The sequence below is a fragment of the Bombina bombina genome, chromosome 8 (genome assembly GCF_027579735.1).
Source record: "Bombina bombina isolate aBomBom1 chromosome 8, aBomBom1.pri, whole genome shotgun sequence".
NCBI classification, from domain to species: Eukaryota; Metazoa; Chordata; class Amphibia; order Anura; family Bombinatoridae; genus Bombina; species Bombina bombina.
In genome coordinates this window covers 215,329,263-215,355,388 of record NC_069506.1, presented here as the reverse complement: position 1 = coordinate 215,355,388, position 26,126 = coordinate 215,329,263, and the positions used below count along the sequence as shown (strand labels likewise).

At 37.6% G+C, this 26,126-nt stretch overlaps 1 protein-coding gene across 3 annotated transcripts in view; it reads right to left on the bottom strand.

Annotated features, from left to right (window-relative positions):
• Positions 1 to 6,046: 6,046 nt before the first annotated feature.
• LIPE (lipase E, hormone sensitive type) overlaps positions 6,047 to 26,126 on the bottom strand; it is a 96,321-nt gene continuing 76,241 nt past the window's right edge. For all 3 annotated transcript variants that reach the window (XM_053690874.1, XM_053690875.1, XM_053690876.1), the window contains 2 exons: positions 19,734 to 20,296; positions 6,047 to 10,062 (listed from right to left, as the gene is read on the bottom strand). In XM_053690874.1, coding sequence (XP_053546849.1) covers positions 9,769 to 10,062; positions 19,734 to 20,296 — 857 coding nt within the window. In that variant the 3' untranslated portion in view covers positions 6,047 to 9,768. The remainder of the gene's footprint in view (positions 10,063 to 19,733; positions 20,297 to 26,126) is intronic.

The window sequence follows — 26,126 nt, the reverse complement described above, 5'->3', positions numbered from 1 at the left end:
CCTACTCCCTACCTAAAAATGCTCTACAAATACATACAATTCAAAATTTCAACCAGTCCAGGCAGTGACTCCTAAATTATGTGGAAACTGGAAAGCTTTGCTTTGCTTGCACTTGCCTTAGTAGCATGATTAATTGATTTTAGCAGCCAGCCCAATAGCCATCAATGATCAAATTCAATTTCAAAATAAAACTATGGAAGAGAGGCAGACTCGGAGCCAGAGCAAAAAAAGATATCTTGCTATGCGGCTTGCTTGTACTGCTAACTGGGTCACCCCCCTCCTCTCCAGTTTAGTGTCTCACTCAGGCTTGGCTCCGCTGACGCTCGATCCCACTCTCACCCGTTGAGACTGCAGTGTCACTGACTGACAGTCTAGTCCGTGTCCGTTCGTGTACTGTCTGACATTGACTCCTCCGTCCGCTAGCTTCTGTCTTCATACTCACACTCACAGTCACCGCTAAGCCGCTTACCTCCAAATTCCAATGCAGGGACTCTGGGAGGGAGATCATGTGCGTGCCTCCCTCCATCCATGTGCGGCAAGTACTGTGTGAGCAGAGCAGACAGGAAGGCGGGTGGAGGGTGAAAAACTTCACGTGACCTCGGCAAAAGCCGGGTCATGTGACCGCCGCCGCCGCAACAACCAAAAAAATATTGCCAAGTTGCCAACATATCAGTGCCACTGCCGCCCCCCCCTCCCCCAAATCGGCCTTGTTGGCCTATGCATAAATACGCCCCTGCTTGTCTTTCAATAAACGCTCTCTGAGGGGAAAATAGGCCTCTAAACGTTCTGAGGAACATTCTCTATGAGGAATCTGGAGCACCTCAGTTCTTCATCCACCTCCTGAGAGGCAAATATTAGACTGGCTAATAAGTGAGGTGAGAGCGATGGAATACTTGTGGAGTTTTGGGAAATCTTCGCATCCTCCTAGTGGCCAGGAGTAATGGCCGTGTGGACTCTCACTACCTTACGAAAGAAATATAAACTTTGCAAAATACTTTATTTTGTGCCTTTTTCCTGCAATTTAACACTGAGGGACCAATGATAAAAAACCTGCTGGCACGAGGAGAAATGTTGCATAAAATCTGGGATTTGTTTTTCATTATATTGTAATGTAGGTGCTTTGTCTTTACATCTAGAATCTTACATAGGGAAAATAAAATCTCTCAAGAGAGGCTCCTAACGCTGGTTTTAGGCTACCACCGGTATTTGGAGTCACTCAAAATAGGGTCTAACGCTCACTTTTCAGCCGCGACTTTTCCATACCGCAGATCCCCTTACGTCAATTGCGTATCCTATCTTTTCAATGGGATTTTTCTAACTCCGGTATTTAGAGACGTTTCTGAAGTGAGCGTTAGACATCTAACGACAAAACTCCAGCCGCAGGAAAAAAGTCAGTAGTTAAGAGCTTTCTGGGCTAACGCCGGTTTCTAAAGCTCTTAACTACTGTACTCTAAAGTACACTAACACCCATAAACTACCTATGTACCCCTAAACCGAGGTCCCCCCACATCGCCGACACTCGAATAAATTTTTTTAACCCCTAATCTGCCGACCGCCACCTACGTTATCCTTATGTACCCCTAATCTGCTCCCCCTAACACCGCCGACCCCTGTATTATATTTATTAACCCCTAACCTGCCCCCCACAACGTCGCCGCCATCTACCTACACTTATTAACCCCTAATCTGCCGTCCGCACGCCGCCGCCAGCTACATTATAGCTATGTACCCCTAATCTGCTGCCCCTAACACCGCCGACCACTATATTATATTTATTAACCCCTAATCTGCCCCCCTCAACGTCGCCTCCATCTGCCTACACTTATTAACCCCTAATCTGCCGACCGCAAAGCGCCGCCACCTACGTTATCCTTATGTACCCCTAATCTGCTGCCCCTAACACCGCCGACCCCTATATTATATTTATTAACCCCTAATCTGCCCCCCTCAACGTCGCCTCCATCTGCCTACACTTATTAACCCCTAATCTGCCGACCGCAAAGCGCCGCCACCTACGTTATCCTTATGTACCCCTAATCTGCTGCCCCTAACACCGCAGACCCCTATATTATATTTATTAACCCCTAATCTGCCCCCCTCATCGTCGCCTCCATCTGCCTACACTTATTAACCCCTAATCTGCCGAGCGGACCGCACCGCTACTATAATAAAGTTATTAACCCCTAATCCGCCTCACTAACCCTATAATAAATAGTATTAACCCCTAATCTGCCCTCCCTAACATCGCCGACACCTAACTTAAATTATTAACCCCTAATCTGCCGACCGGAGCTCACCGCTACTCTAATAAATGTATTAACCCCTAAAGCTAAGTCTAACCCTAACACTAACACCCCCCTAAATTAAAGGATTACTTTCTGTTATAATTTTTAAGCTAAACAACTAACAAATTAAAGTTAATAAACATTAATTAAAACCTACTGACCTATATTTTCTCCAAAACGAAGTTTCATAACGTTCTAAAAGTTATATATTTTATTCGCCGATGATGTCACGTTATCCTGCCCACTATTTTCAGCACTGAGTGTTCAAAATACTTAAACCAATAACTTTGTGTTTAAAGCGCCATTTTGAAACCTAGGTATTGTAAACGGATTGGTACAGAGCAAAGGATACCCACGGAGTGGGTTTGGAAAACAATTAAATTTGCAGACAAGATTTCTGATATATGGTAGAGATATGTTAATGAAATGCTATTGATAAAAAGCGTATTTGGGGTAGTTAGTTAGTAACAGGCATAGAAAATATTTACTTACAGTGGCCCTTTAAATATAATTTACATCTAACGAAATTAATTAACTCTTATTAAATAAATTATTCCTATTTAAAGATAAATACTTACCTGTAAAATAAATCCTAATATAGCTACAATATAAATTATAATTATATTATAGCTATTTTAGGATTTATATTTATTTTACAGGTAACTTTGTATTTATTTTAACCAGGTACAATAGCTATTAAATAGTTAAGAACTATTTAATAGCTAAAATAGTTAAAATAATTACAAAATTACCTGTAAAATAAATACTAACCTAAGTTACAATTAAACCTAACACTACACTATCAATAAATTAATTAAATAAACTACCTACAATTACCTACAATTAACCTAACACTACACTATCAATAAATTAATTAAATACAATTCCTACAAATAAATACAATTAAATAAACTAGCTAAAGTACAAAAAATAAAAAAGAACTAAGTTACAAAAAATAAAAAAATATTTACAAACATAAGAAAAATATTACAACAATTTTAAACTAATTACACCTACTCTAAGCCCCCTAATAAAACAACAAAGCCCCCCAAAATAAAAAATGCCCTACCCTATTCTAAATTAATAAAGTTCAAAGCTCTTTTACCTTACCAGCCCTGAACAGGGCCCTTTGCAGGGCATGCCCCAAGAAGTTCAGCTCTTTTGCCTGCAAAAAAAAAACATACAATACCCCCCCCCCAACATTACAACCCACCACCCACATACCCCTAATCTAACCCAAACCCCCCTTAAATAAACCTAACACTAAGCCCCTGAAGATCATCCTACCTTGTCTTCACCTCACCAGGTATCACCGATCCGTCCTGGCTCCAAAATCTTCATCCAACCCAAGCGGGGGTTGGCGATCCATCATCCGGTGGCTGAAGAGGTCCAGAAGAGGCTCCAAAGTCTTCATCCTATCCGGGAAGAAGAGGCGATCCGGACCGGCAACCATCTTGATCCAAGCGGCATCTTCTATCTTCATCCGATGACGACCGGCTCCATCCTGAAGACCTCCACCGTGGACCCATCTTCTTCCGGCGACGTCCAACTGAAGAATGACGGTTCCTTTAAGGGTCGTCATCCAAGATGGCGTCCCTCGAATTCCGATTGGCTGATAGGATTCTATCAGCCAATCGGAATTAAGGTAGGAATATTCTGATTGGCTGATGGAATCAGCCAATCAGAATCAAGTTCAATCCGATTGGCTGATCCAATCAGCCAATCAGATTGAGCTTGCATTCTATTGGCTGATCGGAACAGCCAATAGAATGCGAGCTCAATCTGATTGGCTGATTGGATCAGCCAATCGGATTGAACTTGATTCAATCGTTGTAATATTTTTCTTATGTTTGTAAATATTTTTTTATTTTTTGTACTTTAGTTAGTTTATTTAATTGTATTTATTTGTAGGAATTGTATTTAATTAATTTATTGATAGTGTAGTGTTAGGTTAATTGTAGGTAATTGTAGGTAGTTTATTTAATTAATTTATTGATAGTGTAGTGTTAGGTTTAATTGTAACTTAGGTTAGTATTTTTTTTACAGGTAATTTTGTAATTATTTTAACTATTTTAGCTATTAAATAGTTCTTAACCATTTAATAGCTATTGTACCTGGTTAAAATAAATACAAAGTTACCTGTAAAATAAATATAAATCCTAAAATAGCTATAATATAATTATAATTTATATTGTAGCTATATTAGGATTTATTTTACAGGTAAGTATTTATCTTTAAATAGGAATAAGTTATTTAATAAGAGTTAATTAATTTCGTTAGATGTAAATTATATTTAATTTAGGGGGGTGTTAGTGTTAGGGTTAGACTTAGCTTTAGGGTTTAATACATTTATTAGAATAGCGGTGAGCTCCGGTCGGCAGATTAGGGGTTAATAATTGAAGTTAGGTGTCGGCGATGTTAGGGAGGGCAGATTAGGGGTTAATACTATTTATTATAGGGTTAGTGAGGCGGATTAGGGGTTAATAACTTTATTATAGTAGCGGTGCGGTCCGCTCGGCAGATTAGGGGTTAATAAGTGTAGGCAGATGGAGGCGACGTTGAGGGGGGCAGATTAGGGGTTAATAAATATAATATAGGGGTCGGCGGTGTTAGGGGCAGCAGATTAAGGGTACATAAGGATAACGTAGGTGGCGGCGCTTTGCGGTCGGCAGATTAGGGGTTAATAAGTGTAGGCAGATGGAGGCGAAGTTGAGGGGGGCAGATTAGGGGTTAATAAATATAATATAGTGGTCGGCGGTGTTAGGGGCAGCAGATTAGGGGTACATAGGGATAATGTAAGTAGCGGCGGTTTACGGAGCGGCAGATTAGGGGTTAAAAATAAAATGCATGTGTCAGCGATAGCGGGGGCGGCAGATTAGGGGTTAATAAGTGTAAGGCTAGGGGTGTTTAGACTCGGGGTACATGTAAGAGTGTTAGGTGCAGACGTAGGAAGTGTTTCCCCATAGCAAACAATGGGGCTGCGTTAAGAGCTGAACGCGGCTTTTTTGCAGGTGTTAGGTTTTTTTTCAGCTCAAACAGCCCCATTGTTTCCTATGGGGGAATCGTGCACGAGCACGTTTTTGAGGCTGGCCGCTTGCGTAAGCAACTCTGGTATTGAGAGTTGAAGCTGCGTTAAAAATGCTCTACGCTCCTTTTTTGGAGCCTAACGCAGCCTTTATGTGGACTCTCAATACCAGAGTTATTTTTATGGTGCGGCCAGAAAAAAGCCGGCGTTAGTTTTTCGGGTCGTTACCGACAAAACTCCAAATCTAGCCGTATAATTCTTTAAGGGACCTCACAGTACTGACAAGCCTTCTTAGAAAATCTTGCCAGACCACAAAACCTTAAAAGAATCAGGCCCTATGGGCTTGACAATTCCTATTTCATGGAGACTAAAGTGTCACTGTTATTTATTCAATACTAATATAAATTGTAAAAAATACGTGTGTATTATTCTCAGGCTAATCTTTGCTGTGAATACATCATTATGTCAAGCATTTAATTACGGTTTTATATTCATTTATGGTAGAACTTTTCCAGAGGCCACAGCAGAGCACTGACAGTTGCAAGGATTCCATGTTTAACAATGCTCATAATGTCAGCATCATTTTAAGTGGATATTTGATTTTAAAAGCAAGCAAGTTTTTTTAGATCAATATTTCTACATCTTGAAAAATGTGATAGTGTGCAGTCATAAGATATTCTAAAATGTTCTATTAAAATTCATGAAATAAATCACACTTGGCACAACAGACAAAGCATCATATTATACACAGGTTATTTTATTCATTGGTAAAAACAACCAGACACTTTTAAAAATAGAACAGTTTTATCCTGCATACAAGGAAAAGCAAACATATTAGAACAAACTGTATTGTATTAAAGCATACACATCATATAAATAACATGTATGCGCAAATGGATTTGAGACAAGTGGTTACTCCTTTCATTCTCTATAGAATACACAGGTGGTTGCACCCATTGTTGCAAATACCCTGGTGTGATATATGCTTTGTGTGTGCATACAATCAAATATATATAGCTCTGTAGAAATGTGTATGTACAGATCAATATATATGCATATATTTACAGACGTATATACATGTATGTATATATAACACAATAATACATATTTTCATGTAAATGTATAGACACAAGAACATAAAAGTGCTTTGTGAATGTGTTTGTATATACAAATATACAAGAAATAGCTTTGAGTACATGGTTTGTATACACTGAGTTTACGTTTCAGTTTCAGCAGCTAGCAATCAGGTTTTTTAAGTGCACTACCGTGATACTTAGCAATAATATATATATATAGCTGTTCTTTTCACATATTATCACAATGTTTACATCACAATGCACTTTATTCCCTTACACAGTAATATGTTCTCCATAAACACAATACTTTGCACCTATAATCTTATTATTTTTCTGTGCTTTCAGCTCTGTTTTCTCTGAAATTCCCATAATCTCAAAAGATTAGTTCATACAGAGAGACCTCTGAGACAGCTATACTTGTGTAGTAATTTGCCCTTGTGTGTGCTACAGTGTGAAGGCAGAGACTGAGAGGTGAAGGACACCGTTTGTTCTAGGACTTTAACCCTATACAAGTTTGGGGTTTAGCCCAAACTACACAATAAATACACAAAGCAGCACAGACAACCAGTTACCATATGTGAGCATGAGACGGTTTGCTATTTTCATTGTATGCAGCCTTAAGTTTCCGACAATATAGTAAATTATCTATAAAACAGATTTTAGGAGGATTACATTTAACGTTTTTTTAATTTCTGAAATGGTTTTAATGTGCCTAAACTACAGAGTACCATTAGGCTTTATAGCTTGTAAACTGTTCACCAAATGATCTGTATATTTTTAGTGCTTTGGAAAATGAGTGGGATGATTCTAAAATGCAATGGAATATAGCTTCACAATATGTATACTACTACTATTTATAGATTTAGTGTATAAGGTTGGAGGTACAGCTAAATATTACTCAATTGCTTATTTTTATGAAAACTTAAAGGGACACTCAAGTCAAAATGAAACTTTCATAATTCAGAAAGAGCACCCAATTTTAAGGAGTTTTCAAATTTACTTTCATCATTATATTTTGCACAATCTTTTTATATGCACATTTTTGAGGCACCCGCTCCTACTGAGCATGTGCACAAGCTTACAGGGTATACTAGTCTGTGATTGGCTGATGTCTGTCACAGGGGGGCTGGCAAACGGGATAAAAAATAAATTTGCCAGAAAAAAAAAATCTACTGCTTTTGTAAAATTCAGAGTGAGTGTTAAATCATTGTCTTTTTCTTATGCATGTGTTAATTATGCAATCCTTCTATATTTAGTGCTCCTTTATAATATCTGCTTATCCTCGTGATATAAAACTAATCTAAATGCTGAAAATTTATCGTTTCATTTGATAACATTTTCACAGCTGAAATACAATGTAATAGCAAACAGATTTCATTAACAATTCGGACTTGGAGAAAAAGCAAATCTCTGATATACTGAACTAAGTGGTCATTTTCATTAAAGTGAGGATTCAAAAGCAAATTGTAGTTAACCTTTAAAAAGCTTAAAGGGTCATGAAACCCAAAAAGTTTTTCATACATAATTTAGATGGAACATACTATTTTAAACAAACTTTCCAATTACTTCTATTATCTAATTTGCTTCATTCTCTTTGTATCTTTTGTTGAAAGAGCAGTAATGCACTACTGGGAGCTAGCTGAATGCCAACTAGGTACATATATGTGCAGCCACCAATCAGCAGCTTCTGAGCCTACCTATGTATACTTTTCAACAAAGAGAACAAAACAAATGAGATAATAGACGTAAATTGGAAAGTTGTTTAAAATTGTATGATCTATCTGAATCATGAAAGAAAAAATTGGATTTCATGTCCCTTTAATATGCTGGTGTTTGATAATATGCAATATTTGTAAAAGAAAATTAAACAGCAGTTCTATTTAGACTTCTATTTTCATCCATGCAATTCTTACATCAATACAATATCTTGCAACCTTTTTGAATAAGGTTTGAACAGGGATTAATAAGATAATAAAAATGAAAGCTATTCAAGAATGTGCATTTTGTATTTTTCTAGGGAAAATGAAAGGGCATTTACATAGTGACAAATTAAGTTGCAGCTTTTTAAATAAGAAAAAAAAAAGGTTATAGAAATATAAACTTAATTAATATTCAAAATAAATATGTATTTCCACTGAATTTTTACAGTGCTGGGTACAGCATAGTAACTGGGTTCTAAAGTATTCAATGAAATGTATTTTCTTAATAATGCATATTACCTGCATACCTTTACCAAGTAAATATATAAAATCAAACACAGAACTATTGGATAAAAGATACATTTTACCGTCTAATGCTGGTGCATTTGGCAGCACATTACTTTAAACATTTAAATTGACATTGTTTACAAACGTAGGGCCATCAGTCAACAGACAAAGCTTTGTCACTTTATTATTATTATTATTTTAATATCGTTATATTATCAGTAGCTGGGGTGATGAGGGGAGAGGACGAACCAAGAAGATATATCTTTTGGCAGGGCTGTCACAAAGACGAAATATGAACAAATGGTTCTGGGCAGCAAAAATGAAAACAAACCATAACTATGAATGCTGTGTCCTCTTAGGGCCACCTACAAACAATACTGATTTACACAACAGCAAACTGTACACACTTATCTACACATATAAACATATCTGGAGAATATAAAATGTTTATCAGCAAATCTTATAATAAAAATGTATATATTAACATAAGGGGTGTATAAAATATTCACATACAAAATGAAGGTAAAATGATATGTACAATAAAGAACATACACAGCATACAAATAGCTCAAGGGAAAGAATTGCTATTTTGGGAGAGTCAGAACACTGCTCATACTCTGGGGATTATTGTAACAAAATAAGAAATCTAGAATAAAACTAGTAAAATAATGTTACTTATGTATAATATCACAGTGGTTTTGTTAGCGGAGGCATTTTAAACCCTCGAATACCAAGTAAAACTGACTTCACAAATGGCTTCCCTTTGAGTGCTTATACAATTTTACCTCTCTCCGGTTATGTATTTAGCTGAACTAAACTTGTTGTATAATTTTGCTTACACGTTTTCATGTCATTATTCCATCATTTTTCTTCATTTTTAGCTCTACTACTTTTAATACATATTATCAAGTTCTGATGAATTTCTATCCCACATGTTGCTAAACTGAGCCCTCCAGCTATCCGTCTCCAAAACAGAAATCATACTGAGACCTTAAAACTAAAGGCATCTCAGACATACAGGGACTTTTGGACACTAATAAACCAGCTTCTAAGTGCCTTATTGCATGTTTGGTGTATCCTTCAGAGCTTTTTCATCAGAAGTGTAACGTTCTTTAACGGCAACGGACATGTTATTAAATATTATTGCACAGTAGATTCAGAGATTGAAGTGAGGCTCAGGCTCCTATCTCTCGCTCGGTCACTGTTGTGATCTTCCCAAGTGTCCTCTCCAGTTTACGGTGCTTTCTAGGCGCAGGGGGAGGTGGTGCTGGTGCTTCTTCCCTCAAAATTTGTCTGATTCTTTCTACGCAAACAGCTGTGGCCTCTCGTGTCTCTCTTGAGAGCTGTGACAGACTAAGAAAGCCATGAGGCAGGTCCTCAACCACCTTCAGTGTGACGGGCCGAGACAGTGATCGTAGTCGCTTTGCAAACATTACAGAATCATCCAGCATTGGATCAAGAGCACAGGCCTATTGGAGAAAGACAAACAATTGTAAAGACACAGAGAATACATAGGAGAGAAAGAAAAGAGAGCCATGGTTTCAAAAGAAAAAATAAACATTTTTAAGTAGACTGTCCCTTTAATTTTATTTATTGTTTAAAAATATAGATAATCCCTTTATTACCCATTCCCCAGTTTTGCATAACTAACAATGTTATATTAATACGTTTTAACTCTATGATTAACTTGTATCTTAGCCTCTGCAGACTGCCACCTTATATCAGTTATTTTGACAGACTTGCATTTTAGCCAATCAGTGTTGACTCACAAATAACGCTACGGGAGTGATCACAATGTTTTATATATGGCACACATGAACTAGCACTGTCTAACTGTGAAAAACTGTCAAAATGCTATAGGATAAGAGGTGGCCTTTAACGGCTTAGAAATCAGTTTGAATCTACCTAGGTTTAGCTTTCCACAAAGAATACCAAACATTTTTACTACAGGCATAAAAAACAAACAGTTATATGCAACAAGGTAATGCATGGATTTAAATACAGGCCCTTTGCTGGACATACTTTACTATTACTTTAAATCTAAACAAATTGTTAAAAAATAAAACTACCTGGGGCAGTCAATCAACTCAAAATAAAGCTGATGTTTGTAGAAGCAACAACAATGTTCAACAAGGTAACACTACAATATAGCTCAGCTGTATCTTCATTCTGCACTAAACATTCTTGCAAATCTAACAGTCTTACATCTAGCTGACACTGCAACAAAATGCTACCAGATTGACACTTTATCTGAACCAAAAGAACCTTTATCCAACAAAACAGTAAAAAATCACCATCCTATGAAAACTGAAGAAAACAAAGCACCGGGGAATTTAAATGCAAATCACAAGGGCGGTCCACGGCACCTTTAAAAGTAATACTTATTTTATTGGCAACAGAATTAAAAACAAAAGTGACGTTTCGGGTCTCCCTCTTAATAATACATGTTATGCATACACTTTGAACATACTTTTAAAGGCATTTTTGGTGCCAATCTCTCCTGCCACCTAGTGGGCTAAACCAGTAATTGAAGTCATATACAATTCATTTCTTATGACAACCATCATTTTATACATAGTTCACAAAGTATCTTAATATTGTGTAATAGATATATTGTATCATAAAATTTAAAGCATGACAAAAATGCTAATACGGAAACTACAGATGCAGTAATACCTTCCATAGGTACATATTTAAATATAGATATATCAAAACCAAGGTTTACTTATATTATTCTCATAGATTCAAAATCACTGTTTTAATGAAACACTGTTAAGTCATAATCTTTATTGAGGCCCTTAGGCCTAAGTGTCTTCAGCCTATGGATCCATTGCATCTCTCTTTGTTTTAATAGCCTCTCCCTATCCATACCATTTCTTTGTGGCCCTACATGGTCAATTACCTGCCACCTTAATTGACTAACTTGGTGATTTTTTTCTATAAAGTGTGCCGACAGAGGAGCCTCTTTATTTCTACACCTGATATTTGACCTGTGCTGGCTCATTCTGTTGTGCACTTTCCTGGTCGTTTCACCCAAATAAATTAATGAACACAGACATTTAATAAAATAAATGGCAAATTTAGACTCACAAGTGAAAAAATCATTGATGGTATACTTTCTCCCATTCTGTGGGTGGTAAAAGGAGTCCCCTTTAATGATAGAGTAGCAGCTCATACAACTGAGACATGGGTAACTACCTGTTAATTTCCTTCCTATATACTTTTGTATGAAGATTTTAGCTGGACCTATGTCAGTGTGTACCAGATGATCACAGAGATTTTTTTACCCTTCTATTGGCTAGAATGGGGAGTACTTTAAAGGCCTGTATGCCCTCATTACAGTCTTACAGTATGTGCCAATGTCTGCTGACTTAATGGACTAAATTGGGTAAAAAAATAAAACATACACTCTTTATCTGTCTTCTTTTTTATGGGCATTTGTTCCCTTCCCCTAACTTCACACATTTTATGTGCTAGCAGATTCTTGGGATATCCTCTCTTTAGAAACTTGAGCTGCATCTCATTTAATCTTTGTTCTACTCCTATCTCTTTACTGAATATTCTCTCCACCCTTATAAGTTGGCTCTTGGGTAATGATTCTACCAATTTTCTGGGGTGAAAGCTATTGTAATGAAGCAATGCATTTTTATCAGTCTCTTTAGTGTGGATATCAAAAATAAGAGTAATTTCCTTTTTTTGTAAATCACTGTGTCTAAAAATACTACAGATTCTTCATGCCAAGTTACTGAAAATTATAAACCCCTCACTGCTTAGTTTAGCTAGTGCATAACATGCATGATTAAGGGGGAGACGCCGAAACGTCACTTTTGTTTTAAATTCTGTTGCCAATAAAGTATTACTTTTAAAAAGTGCTGTGAACCGTCTTTGTGATTTGCATTACCTCTGGGGACCTGGCAGATACCCTGGTTTTCACGTGCACCAGAGACACACATTGCTGTATCATCACTTGGAGGGGAATTTAAATGGATAGTAAAGTTAAAATTATACTTTCATGATTCAGATAGAACATGCAATTTTAAACAACTTTGCTGTGTGTCACAGCCTTAACCGTTGAGCAGCAGCAACTGACCACACAGGTGCACCTCTGGCTCTAACCACTATACAAAAAACTACTATTAAACTGTGGATTGTTATCTATATCCTATCCATAAGTATTCAAATGATATAAAAGAAAAGAGAGTAAACTTACTCATCTTTCAAGTTTATTCTACGATGTTCCATCCTTTTTCTGCACCAAGTGAAACTGCACATCACTCCCTCCCACATAAGCAGTAGACCCGTGGTGTTTGCAGCAAGGTGCACATTATCCACACACGTGGACTGTTAAAAGGGATATTAAACACTTTGAGATGGTAACATAAAATGATAAATCGTATATATATATATATATATATATATATATATATATATATATATATATACACACACACACAGTAGAATCCAGATTATCCGGAACTCAAGCAACCGGAATTTTTTTTAAACATGATTATTTTTTTTTTTTAAACATGAATTTCTTTGTTAGGAGCAGTCTTTAAACAGCAGGAGCTGCAGTAAATAGCCCAAACGATACAGCAGGAGCTGCAGTAAACAGCGATACTGTAGTTACACTGACCCACAGACCCATTCATAAGAAACGTTAGGGACAGAGGATCAACTTCAACAGGATACAGTAAAGGGACAGAAAATACAGTTTACTGCAGCACTTACGATTGCATCAGCTTGGCAATCAGGGCTCACGGCTGCACATCCCTCTGTCATCGTTATGCACTGACTCTTCCGGAATAGACTACTACAGAGCACAATGGGAGGATCCACTTTAACAGGATGCTCAATCAATAACCAATTCACAGAACGTCTCAATCTCTTACTGAAAACGATGCAGGTTTTTTTTTGAGACGTTCTGGTAATTGGTTATTGATTGAGCATCCTGTTGAAGTCTGCCATGATACTGTACATCTAGTGTGCGCTTCTAACCGGCTCCTGCCCATGTGATCTACGAATCAGCAATTATTAAAGTACTGTATTGGCCCAATATAGGAAACAAAGGTGTTGAAGATAAAAAGCAGGCAAAGTCACAAATACCTGTACACACTTGTACAGTACAGTAGTGTATACAGCTTTTATTTACTGTAACAGCATTTTAACTAAAAATGCATTATACAGTAATGTTAAACTGTGTTACATAAAGTTAAGTTTGCTTTTATTTACTGTAACAGCATTTGAAATACAAATGCATAATAAAACTGTTAAATTAAATTAAGTTTGTCTTTATTTGTATTAATTAGCATTTATTTAATGTATTTAAATAATAATATCAAGTAAAAACAGTGTTTATAGTAAAATCTGGGTTATAGAACTAGTTAGACCTATTTTTAACAGTGACTCTCAAGCAACCAGAAATTCACTTATCCGGAATCTACCGATCCCCATGGGTGCCGGTTAATTGAGAGTTTACTGTATCTGTATATATATATATATATATATATATATATATATATATATATATATATATATATATATATATATATATATATATATATATATATATATATATATATATATATATAAATAAAACTCTGCAATATACTTTCATTATTTAATTTGTCTCCTTTTCTTGTAATTCCATTCTGAAATGGTGAGTATTACAGTTTCTGTTAAAAATAGAAGTGCAGAATACGGTTATATTCCACACAGCCTTTGGCTGCATACTCTCTAGAGACCTATTTATAACGGTCTCTAATTGGCCACAGAAGAGAAGGTAACCTAAGTTACAACATGGCAGCTCCCATTGATTTATAGACACTAACACTTTACACTTATTTTGTCAATCTTTAACCCCTTAACGACTGAGGACGTGCAGGGTACGTCCTCAGAAAAAAGGCAGTTAATGCCTGAGAACGTACCCTGCACGTCCTCAGTGTGGAAAGCAGCTGGAAGCGATCCTGCTCGCTTCCAGCTGCTTTCCGGTTATTGCAGTGATGCCTCGATATGGAGGCATCCTGCAATAACGTTTTTAAGTAATCCGGTGCAGAGAGAGCCACTCTGTGGCCCTCTCTGCACCGGAGATCGGTGGCTACCTGCGTTGGTGGGTGGGAGCCGGACCGGGAGGCGGGTGGCGGCCATCGATGGCCATGTGGATGTGAAGGGGGGCGGGATCGTGGGCGGGGGTGGCTGGGGGCGCGCACGGGCGCGCGCGCGTGCACGGGAGGGTGGGGGCGGGCGCGTGCACGGGGAGGGAGCGGGTGGGAACCGCTACACTACAGAAAATGGGAAATAAAAAATATATCAAAAATGTCAAACAAAAATGTCAAACAATAAGCAAGGTGGTGGGGGTTAGTCTGTGGGGGGTGGGGGGGGGGAAGCTACACTACAGAAAAAAAACAAAAAAAACAAAAAAAAAGCATTTTTTTATTGTAAACTGGGTACTGGCAGACAGCTGCCAGTACCCAAGATGGCCTCCAATAAGGCAGAGGGGAGGGTTAGAGAGCGGTTTTGGGGGGGATCAGGGAGGTTGGGGGCTAAGGGGGGGATCCTACACAGTAGCATATGTAAATATGCTAAAAAAAATTCATTTTTTTTTAAAAACCCTTTTATTTTAGTACTGGCAGACTTTCTGCCAGTACTTAAGATGGCGGGGACAATTGTGGGGTGGGGGAGGGAAGGGAGCTGTTTGGGAGGGATCAGGGGGTGGGATGTGTCAGATGGGAGGCTGATCTCTACACTAAAGCTAAAATTAACCCTGCAAGCTCACTACAAACTCCCTAATTAACCCTTTCACTGCTAGCCATAATACACGTGTGAGGCGCAACAGGATTTAGTGGCCTTCTAATTACCAGAAAGCAACGCCAAAGTCATATATGTCTGCTATTTCTGAACAAAGGGGATCCCAGACAAGCATTTACAACCATTTGTGCCATAATTGCACAAGCTGTTTGTAAATGATTTCAGTGAGAAACCTAAAATTGTGAAAAATTTTACGTTTTTTTTTAATTTGATCGCATTTGGCGGTGAAATGGTGGCATGAAATATACCAAAATGTGCCTAGATCAATACTTGGGGTTGTCTACTACACTACACTAAAGCTAAAATTAACCCTACAAGCTCCCTAAAAGCTCCCTAATTAACCCCTTAACTGCTGGGCATGATACACTTGTGGTGCGCAGTGGCATTTAGCGGCCTTCTAATTACCAAAAAGCAACGCCAAAGCCATATATGTGTGCTATTTCTGAACAAAGGGGATCCCAGAGAAGAATTTACAACCATTTATGCCATAATTGCACAAGCTGTTTGTAAATGATTTCAGTGAGAAACCTAAAGTTTGTGAAAAAATTTGTGAAAAAGTGAACAATTTTTTGTATTTGATCGCATTTGGCGGTGAAATGGTGGTATGAAATATACCAAAATTGGCCTAGATCAATACTTTGGGATGTCTACAAAAAAAAAATATATACATGTCAAGGGATATTCAGGGATTCCTGAAAGATATCAGTGTTCTAATGTAACTAGCGCTAATTTTGGAAAAAAATGGTTTGGAAATAGCAAAGTGCTACTTATATTTATGGCCCTATAACTTGCAAAAAAAGCAAAGAACATGTAAACATTGGGTATTTCTAAACTCAGGACAAAATTTAGAAACTATTTAGCATGGGTGTTTTTTGGTGGTTTTAGATATGTAACAGATTTTGGGGGTCAAAGTTAGAAAAAGTGTGTTTTTTTCCATTTTTCCTCATATTTTATCATTTTTTTTATAGTAAATTATAAGATATGATGAAAATAATGGTATCTTTAGAAAGTCCATTTAATGGCGAGAAAAACGGTATATAATATGTGTGGGTACAGTAAATGAGTAAGAAGAAAATTACAGCTAAACACAAACACCGCAAAAATGTAAAAATAGCCTTGGTCCCAAACGGACAGAAAATGGAAAAGTGCTCTGGTCACTAAGGGGTTAAACAACTAACAGAACTTTAAAAAAAAAATACATTTACATGTTATTTTCAGACTAATCTTCCCTTTTAATGCATCATACTATCTAGCATTTATTTAGAATTGAATGTCCCTTTAACTGTGTGTGATGCAGTACATGATACTAGCAGTATGTCTGTTAAACCCCCTTTCACTCTGTAGTTAGAGTTTATGGAAACATTGTGCTGTTCCTTTCTGGCGATTTCACATACCATGGACCAGAAGAATGGGCAGCAACAGGATAATTTTTATTCACAAAAAAAAAAAAAATATAATATAATTTTTTTACAGTACAATAAACTGTCCATGATCATCATGGTAAAACAGCTGAAACATTTCAACTAACAAAACAACAGCAGCTGAAATGTGTCAGCCGTTTCACCACAGTGGTTGTGTACAGTTTATTGCATTTTTTTTTAATAAATTATATTTCATAAAGTTATATATTTTTATATAAGGTGTATCCTGTTGCTGCCTTGTCTTCTGTTTCTTATAGAAAAGCACAGTATGTTCAAATGAAAGTGTAGTATACTCGCACATAAGGTAGATATAGGCACAGTTCCAAAGGAAAATCTTCCCACCGCAAATAGGATAAAGGAAATTGATTTAATTCCACTAGTTTCCCCTGGTAAACTTATCTTTAGAGTTAGACAGAGCAGGCCTAATTGACCTTAGGAGAATTTTTCCTGAGCTTAGAATCCAAAAGGAACACCATCATTTCCACAGACAGTATAGGAAAGCAGAGTGCAATAAACAATGCAAAACTAGCAATACACTAACTAGTAGATATGGTTGCCTAATAATGAAAAAAGTTCTATAGAAATAGGACGTGGAATTGATCTGGTGTGATGAAAGTGTTTCCATCTCAGTAGCAAGGTTTGTTGTTTAATGTTATGACCCATAACCCACAAAGCATTGCAACATTAAACCACAACAACAATCTGCTGTGAGTGCAGCTAAAAGATTGCGTTTTTAAAAACACAGGACAACAAAAAAGGAAGTAAACACACATATTAATATGGGGGCAGTGAATAATGAATCTGTTGGGGGAAAAACTGAAGTGGTGAACATTGAGATGTTGTAGAGATCAAAAACATCCCACAAACTCCTACTATAAAGCAAAAGAATACACAAAAATGACACAAGGTGTATAACATCAGGTCTGGACTGTAGGCGATTCACACAGTACAGAGGGACAAAACAACAATTTTATTAAAGGGCCATGATACCCAAATGTTAAAACACTTGAAAGTGATGCAGCATAGCTGTAAAACGCTGACAGGGAAATATCACCTGAACATCTCTATGTAAAAAAGAAAGATATTTTACCTCAAAATGTCCTAAGTATTCCATTGTAAAGGACTTTAAGCAGCAAATCAGTATTCCTGTTCCGGGACAGGCAAGGGAGTGAGCATCATGCACACTCATCTTATTTCCCTATTCAGTTTAAGGAAGTTTACTATGAAATCTCATGAGAGTTAAGTGAAGTCTCATGAGATCACCGTAAAAGAGTTCATGACCTCAGCACTGCTGATGCTGATTGGCTGCTGTTCATTTATTCCCTTTTTTTTACCTGCAGCTGGAAAGCAGCTGAAGTATAACTTTTTACACAGAACTTACTCTGCTGAGCTGAGGAAATTATGAGGTAAAATATCTTCCTTTTTTACATAGAGATGTTCAGGTGATATTTTCCTGTCAGCTTTTTACAGTTAAACTGCATCAGTTTCAAGTGATTTAGCATATGAGTATTATGTCCCTTTGCTTGTGCAATGATATTCTTTCCCTCACAGTAAGGGGACCAGTTTCCCAGATAAAAAAGTAGGTCAGGAGCTTGCCATGGAGAAGACCAACCAACAAGAATATGAGAAATTATTAAGTCAAAATTAATGGTACTCAGGGGTGGGAAGTGAAACCCCCACAACAGTTCATGTGATATTTAGTGCAGCAGATATCCAAGAGGAAGTGCACTATGCTAGACCTAGATTTTGATGGTATACAAAATGCATTAACCAAATACCCTGTATTATGGTCTCATCTACTTCATTTATAAATCTTTTACTATCACATTTTTTAAAAAGGGTACTGCAGCATATGTCTGCTTTTAATTTGCAGAAAGAAACAAAAATAGACAGTGCATACTAAGAGTCAGCTGAGAAACTTAACACTTATAACCTTTCAGACTTAGCCCACTTTACAAGTTGTATGTATGTGTATAGCTATGAATCTGTACACAAAACATAAAAGTATGATTAATCACCCTACAAGATAAACAACATATTGTGCAACTTAAAATGACAGAACTGTCCCTACAACATAATAGCCAATTGTGAAAATAAGAGGGCTTTTAATGACAGATAAATTACGAGAGAAAAAAATAAAAAATTCTGCTTTGCTCTTTTAGGAAGCAATGAAGACATGGTAGCCTCTGGTATTTTCCACTGATGTCTGATTGGGTGCTCTTGTACCTTACTCAGGTATCAGGTCTGGATTGGTTGTTATAATAGCTGCAGCCAATCTAAAGCAGACATGGGCATAATACTCTAGTACCATGGGTCGGGACCCATTACTGGGTCGCAACACCATGTTTACTGGGTCGCAACTTGTGTGTGTTGTAGTGTGTGTGGTTTGTGTGTTGTAGAAGAGTGTTTGTAGTGTGTGTTATATGAGAGTGTGTTTTGTATGAGAGCGTGTGTGTTATTACATATACAACACTTTCAAGTTTGACTATAAGTACACACACATTTAAGTCACTTTGCAAGAAGTTACAGCTATCTTGTTGTATATTACTTCCGATATTTTCAGACCAAGCATAAAAACAGGGTCATGGAAGTATGTGGTATCATTGGACTGGGTCTTGGGAAAAATTTTGAAGAAGCCTGCTCTAGTGCACATTGAAAGACTACTGAAGAAAAATGAAAGGCAATTCTAAGATAAATATGCTATTTGCTATGAAAACTCAAATAATTTGTTCCAGATAATGCCTCCTAAAACAGTAACAAGGGAAGGCAAAAGAAAGATGTACCAGTCAGCAAGAAATGCCTATTGGAGCTAATACTTGGTTGCAAAAAGGTGTATATAAAATATACATTTTTTATTTGGTTTGTATTTGGGAAACACATCCAGAGTCAACAATTCACCATGAATGCATACTTACCACAATGTGAACAGGAGGTAGGCCCTGCAGCATACTATCAGGAGCTAGCAAGGGTGACATGTAGGGGTTGTTCACTATGGCAGAAGTCTGTAAGGTCATGTTGGCTGACCCATTCTGAGACCGTAGAGGCTCAAATCCCTCTGGGAATTCGAGTGAGTGAGAAACAGGGATTGAGGATGGTTTGTCTTCATGGGAGTGTGTGGAAGGGATATTCTCCTTGGAGTGAGTGGGGTGCTTCTTTTCATAGGAGTGTTCAGAGGTTTCATTCTCGCTCTCACTTTCTGTAAGGAAAAAGTTGACATCTTGACTCTGGGGATTGCAAGGAGAAAGGGGAACTCTGACACCTGGGCCAGTCTGTAGCGACAATGATGGGAGAGGGAGCTGATTCTTCTCATATGGGCAGTTATAGTTATTTGCTTCAGTTTGCTGGTTTTGAAATCCAAGTTGTATGCTTTGCTGGTGTAGACTTAGGTCTTGGTAGGTTTTACTCTTTAGGGACACTTTTCGGTTTGTAGAACTCTCCTCCAGGAGGGCCGCCTCTGACACGCTCTTCCTTACAGTCTCTAAAAGATACAAAAATACCTAATTAAAGAGAATTGCCATAGCATATAGGAAAATAAATAGAACCCAGACTTACTGACCAAACTACCACTGAGCTTGGGCTAAGTGATGTGTTGAAAATATAATCAGTTACTTATACACACTATATGCATGCGTATACCGGCTTCTCATGGGTAAAAATCATGCGTCGGGTCACCTACCTGTATATAATTAATAGTTTAAATATAGCTGAGGTGGATAAATACAAAAAGCCATTGTACATAAATATCTAAAACTATATCAAAAATGGATTCTACCAATAGAACTCAGATCATTTGGGTTCCTTGCAGTCACTAAGTAAGGGTATCCCTTTTCTAAAATAGTTCATGATTGTTTTTTTATATGTGAAGGAGAACAAAGTCACATGGTGTCTGGTGTGTACATTTAAGAAACATACTTATAAAATACTGTATTTACTTTTAAGAATTTTAAAATCAGTCTTTGATGTGCCTAAAACAATTGTGCTCTCATTCTGCAGCAAAGCATGGGTATTAATAATAATTTTGTGAAGCTTTATCATTTTTGAATGAAATTAGAATAGGTTTAATTTATAATGTACAAGTCATTGTCAAAGGTGACCATATATAATTATGATTTAAGAAAAACAAACAAACACTCAAACATTTGATAAACCATAATTCCACAAAAAAAAGTATCTATCTAGTTCATCTATGATATAATCTCGTTTGTAACGCGTCCGTAGCCAGTTGCGCACGCATCCTCAAAGGAATGTTGGCTGCGAAAGGCAGCCAAAAGAATGTTGGCTGCGCAAGGCAGCCAAAAGAATCCACATGGATGCAGCGTAGGAAAACGCAGCATTAAGAAGAAAAAAAACACGCAACCACCCACACGAAATAACAAAAAAACCCCACAAAACTGCCTGTACGAAATAACAAAAAATCCTAACCGCCCGCACTAATAATAAATAAACCTAACCACCCGAACTAAGTATAACACAAAAAAACAACCTAACCGCCATACGAAGTATTAATAAAAAAAAAAAATAAGCGCCCGCAAGAAATAGTAACAAACATCTAAACCGCCAACCCCCACATTGCAAAATGATAAAGTAATTAACCCCTAAACCGACAAACCCCCACATCGCAATAAACCTAATTAACCTATTAACTCCTAAACCGCCAAACACCCACATCACAATAATCCTAATTAAAATATTATCTCCTTAAACCACCAACCCCCACAACGCAAATAACTAATTTAATTACTAAGCCCCCTAACCTAACAACCCCCTTTAAAATAAAAAATCCTAACATTAAAGGGACAGTAAACATAGAAAATAATGTTATATAATTCTGCACATAGTGCAGAATTATATAACATTATATTAGTGCTAGAGTTATATAACCAAATATTGCCTGCAAAGTTTTATTAAAAAATAGTGTTTTCCAGATCCGCTCTCTGTGCTCTTCTGAGCGGGTCTGTTTTTTTTACACAGAGCGCATCTGGCCAGCTGTCTAGTCACAGCCCGGCCCGACCGCGCCATTACACTCAGTGCAGCTCGCTCCCGCTGTCAGTAATGAGAGCTACTGAAATCTTATTGGCTGATTTGAACAGCCAATAGGATTTCAGTAGCTCTAATCCTACTGGCCAATTTAAAAATTTCAGCCAATAGGAATGCAAGGTACCCCAAATTGAATGCGGTACCTTCCATTCAATGTTTAGTGTACGACAGAGATTGGATGAAGAGGAGCCTCCACACCGCTGAGGATCCCCACCGCTGAAGACCGCCGCTGACGACTGCTGCTCCGGATCCGAGCATCGGTGAAGACCGCTCTGCACCGCCTTCGCTCTGGATGAAGATAGAAGACGATGGAGCCGTCTGGAAGAAGACCTTCACCACCGGACTTCAGGAACAGTGAGTACCTATTTGGGGCTTAGTTTTAGGCTTTTTTTTTTTTACTAATTAATGAAATGTGTGCACTCTATCCTGATCACAAACAAAAACAAATTTGGTGCTAGCAGTCATAATGTAATATTAAATAAATGAATAAGAGAGTAGTCACAGCTAAAAGTAAATGCTGTGAAAAAGAATGACAAGGCAGCACTCAAATTGCATAATTAACAAGTGGTTTATTTGCTAAACCTACACATGTCAAAAACAAAAATTCCCAAAACCCTTAATTACAATAAAAGGAGTGTCTATTGAAACCAGGCCTGGTAAGTACTGTTATCTAACACACTACCGTAAAACTACGGTTATTACAAATAATTGTTCGAAGTATATAACATTCCTTAAACTATGCACTGTTACAAACAAACAACCAATGTGTGAAAGATAAATTGTTGCAACATTATTCCCAAGAGACACAGATAGACAAATGTCCGTTTTGACAGAGCACTTAGTGTGAATCACACGCTCTGTGAATGAAATGTGTTACAAAAAAGCAGTTCCAGTGTTACTGATTGGAAAACCAACTATGATAGAATTACTGAGCAAGCAGTCTCACCACATTCGCGGTACAAAGTTCCAGTATATGCTCCAACACTAGCTTGTATAATTACCACTTGATCACTCCAAGCTTGGCATATGTCTCATGCCGGATCCTGGTAATTCTCCAAACAAAGCGGTTTGTGTTAAGGCTCCATTGCGGTTAATGCCTCCTTGTGTTTCCAAAACCGGAACTTCCATTCAAGACTGCTGCGTGCTTGTCAGTTGTTAGAACCACATCATAATCTAGAGTTATATAACCAAATATTGCCTGCAAAGTTTTATTAAAAAATAGTGTTTTCCAAATCCGCTCTCTGTGCTCTTCTGAGCGGGTCTGTTTTTTTTACACAGAGCGCATCTGGCCAGCTGTCTAGTCACAGCCCGGCCCGACCGCGCCATTACACTCAGTGCAGCTCGCTCCTGCTGTCAGGCAAAAAAATACTAAGTCCCTCTCTAACAGTAATGAGAGCTACTGAAATCTTATTGGCTGATTTGAACAGCCAATAGGATTTCAGTAGCTCTAATCCTACTGGCCAATTTAAAAATTTCAGCCAATAGGAATGCAAGGTACCCCAAATTGAATGCGGTACCTTCCATTCAATTTTTAGTGTACGACAGAGATTGGATGAAGAGGAGCCTCCACACCGCTGAGGATCCCCACCGCTGACGACTGCTGCTCCGGATCCGAGCATCGGGGAAGACCGCTCTGCACCTTCGCTCTGCGCCGCCTTCTCTCCGGATGAAGATAATGGAGCCGTCTGGAAGAAGACCTTCACCACCGGACTTCAGGAACAGTGAGTACCTATTTGGGGCTTAGTTTTAGGCTTTTTTTTTTTTAGTTTTTGGGGTGGCTTTTTTTTTTTTTTTATCGCCTTGTATTAAATAATATCATCATATATCCTATTCCACAGCCTATGGAAGTGCCAGATACAACAAATGGGAATATTTATAAACAAAGAATTAAAAAATGAATTTATTCAAATCTGTGAATGAACCTTGAGTCAGGCATTTACATACTGGAAGTTGATAGGGGCCCAGGTTTTGTTTTCTTGTTCGAGGCAGCATGCAGACATGATTGTATAACTTGCAAGACTGGTTAGACTGTAGTTAGTAAGAATAGGCTAAACACTCCATTACATTTTTAGTGCTCTTGTCATTCCTTATATAATTTTCTTTAAAAATCTTGTCACACCGCACTGGATTCTTATCTCTCTTAAAGGAACACAAAACTAATTTTTTATCATGTATTTAAAAGACCATTTAACTTTGTTTAGTCAATCAGAGGGCAGCTCTACACAATGAAATAATTTATAAACCCACATTTCAAGTCTGGACTAGTGGAAAAATACTTTAAAAGGGCCAGTGTAGTTGCAGTACAAAATAAGTTCATATAGCTAGTAAAGATAGAAATTGCTAAAAGATAACACAAATATGGAAAATAATAAAATGGTAAGTTATCTTACATAAAAGTATCTCACTCCAATGTTTTGGCTGTGCAATGCTGGGATGCCCTCATAAAACGGCTGTGCTAAGATCCTATGCTGACAAGCCCCCCTCCAATCAGATTCAATATGGTAAACTCCAGGTCACACCTAGATATATAAAGAGCTCATACACACTATTGAGGAGAGTGGATGTCAGTCCCGAGAGTGTGCGCACACAAATCATGTCAGCTCTGTGCCCCCCTCACAGTGACACAACACTGCAAAGAAAAAGACACAAGCATACATTACCTTCCAATGTCTCAGTAACTACTTCTCAAACTCCAGCATCCTTTACTAGCCACGCGCTTTACTGTTAACCACTTACTGCCGTGCATAAAACTTTTTCACCACTATAATAAAAATCGTCTGCGCGTGAGGGAGAGGCAGCACTGAGAGAAGGCTGCGTGTGGGTGAGAGGAGGCTGCAAGTGAGGTGCGCTAGTTCCTGACACACTGGGGAGAGAAAAAGCCAGAAAGGCATTATTCATGTATGCATTACGCAGGCAACTGTTTATTAAAACTGTGGCCTGACACCATCCTGTATAGGTCTTCTACAAGTAATCGGATCGTTCAACAGAGGTGATGGGGAACACCAATGTTAATCAATCCGATCACTTGCATGCAGAAGACCTATACAGGATGATGTGAGACCACCACACCAGCGCTACAGAATTTTGTGGCGCTATACAAATAAATGATAATAATAATAATATCCACCATTAGACAATGATCCATTTGTAGTGCGCGATGCTGAAATGAGCAATATTATGTTTGGTCTGCAGTCTGAGATGCAAATTATAAGCTGTTCAATAGGGGTGCACGCACTAGCATATTCGCAAAGCTGACAAACACAAGGGGGGAAAGCTGGACACTGTGAGAGCCAGCAGGCGACGAACTTATACATCTGACAACACAGGGCTTGGTTAGGGGGCTTAAAACTGTCTCACAAACATTATAATAAAAACAAAAATATGCTTTATCTGAAAAATCATCCGGACGGAATATATTTAATAATGATGTTAAACATATTAACATATAAAAAAAAAATAGTGTCACTTTAAATATAAACACTATGGCATTCAATGTGTATGTGCACGTGCATTTTTTTAAGATGTATGAATCATACATACAATGCAAGGTTACATGTCCCTATCATTAGAAGGTGACGCAAGCCATTCATCCACTGAAACTATCAATGTGTGGTATCTAATGTTAAACACAACGAACATCATTAAAAATATACAAGAAAAGACTTAAAAGTATTAATTTGATCTTTAGTAATGTACCAACCGACTTGGCAGTGCTATAGAAGAGGTACAAAAAAACAAAACAAGCCAGGGAGGGCAGTCTGGGACAGAAAGATTTCAGGACCCTGTTCCCTATAGTTTACAATATAGGTATTTACTAACCGCAATCACAAAGCTTAGGGATTTGTGTTCATCCTCCTCTTTCATTTTGCCAATCTTTTCACCCCCAAAATGTTTGTCAATCAACAATATGAAAGTTGGAGTAGGTAGCGGTCACAAAGTTATGTTTTCATGAAAATATTTTAGTAGCATTTTAGGATTAAAAAAGGCTTTAAAACAAAAGCAATCTCTGTGTGCAGGGTTAAAGTATGTACAAGTGCTCCCTAAAGGGAAAACGGCTTTCTTATATAAGAGGTTTTAGAGTTAGGTATGTATGTAACTTTATATGCCACAAAGGAGATTTTAATTAAAATAATTCAAACAATTCTGGATATTTACAAATGGACAGTCATAAACAACAAATAATATAACAGAAGGCTGTTATATATGAGAATGTGTGAGAAATAGCATTTTCAGGTTTATTTGTGTATATGAAAATGCTGATTTTTTTGCTT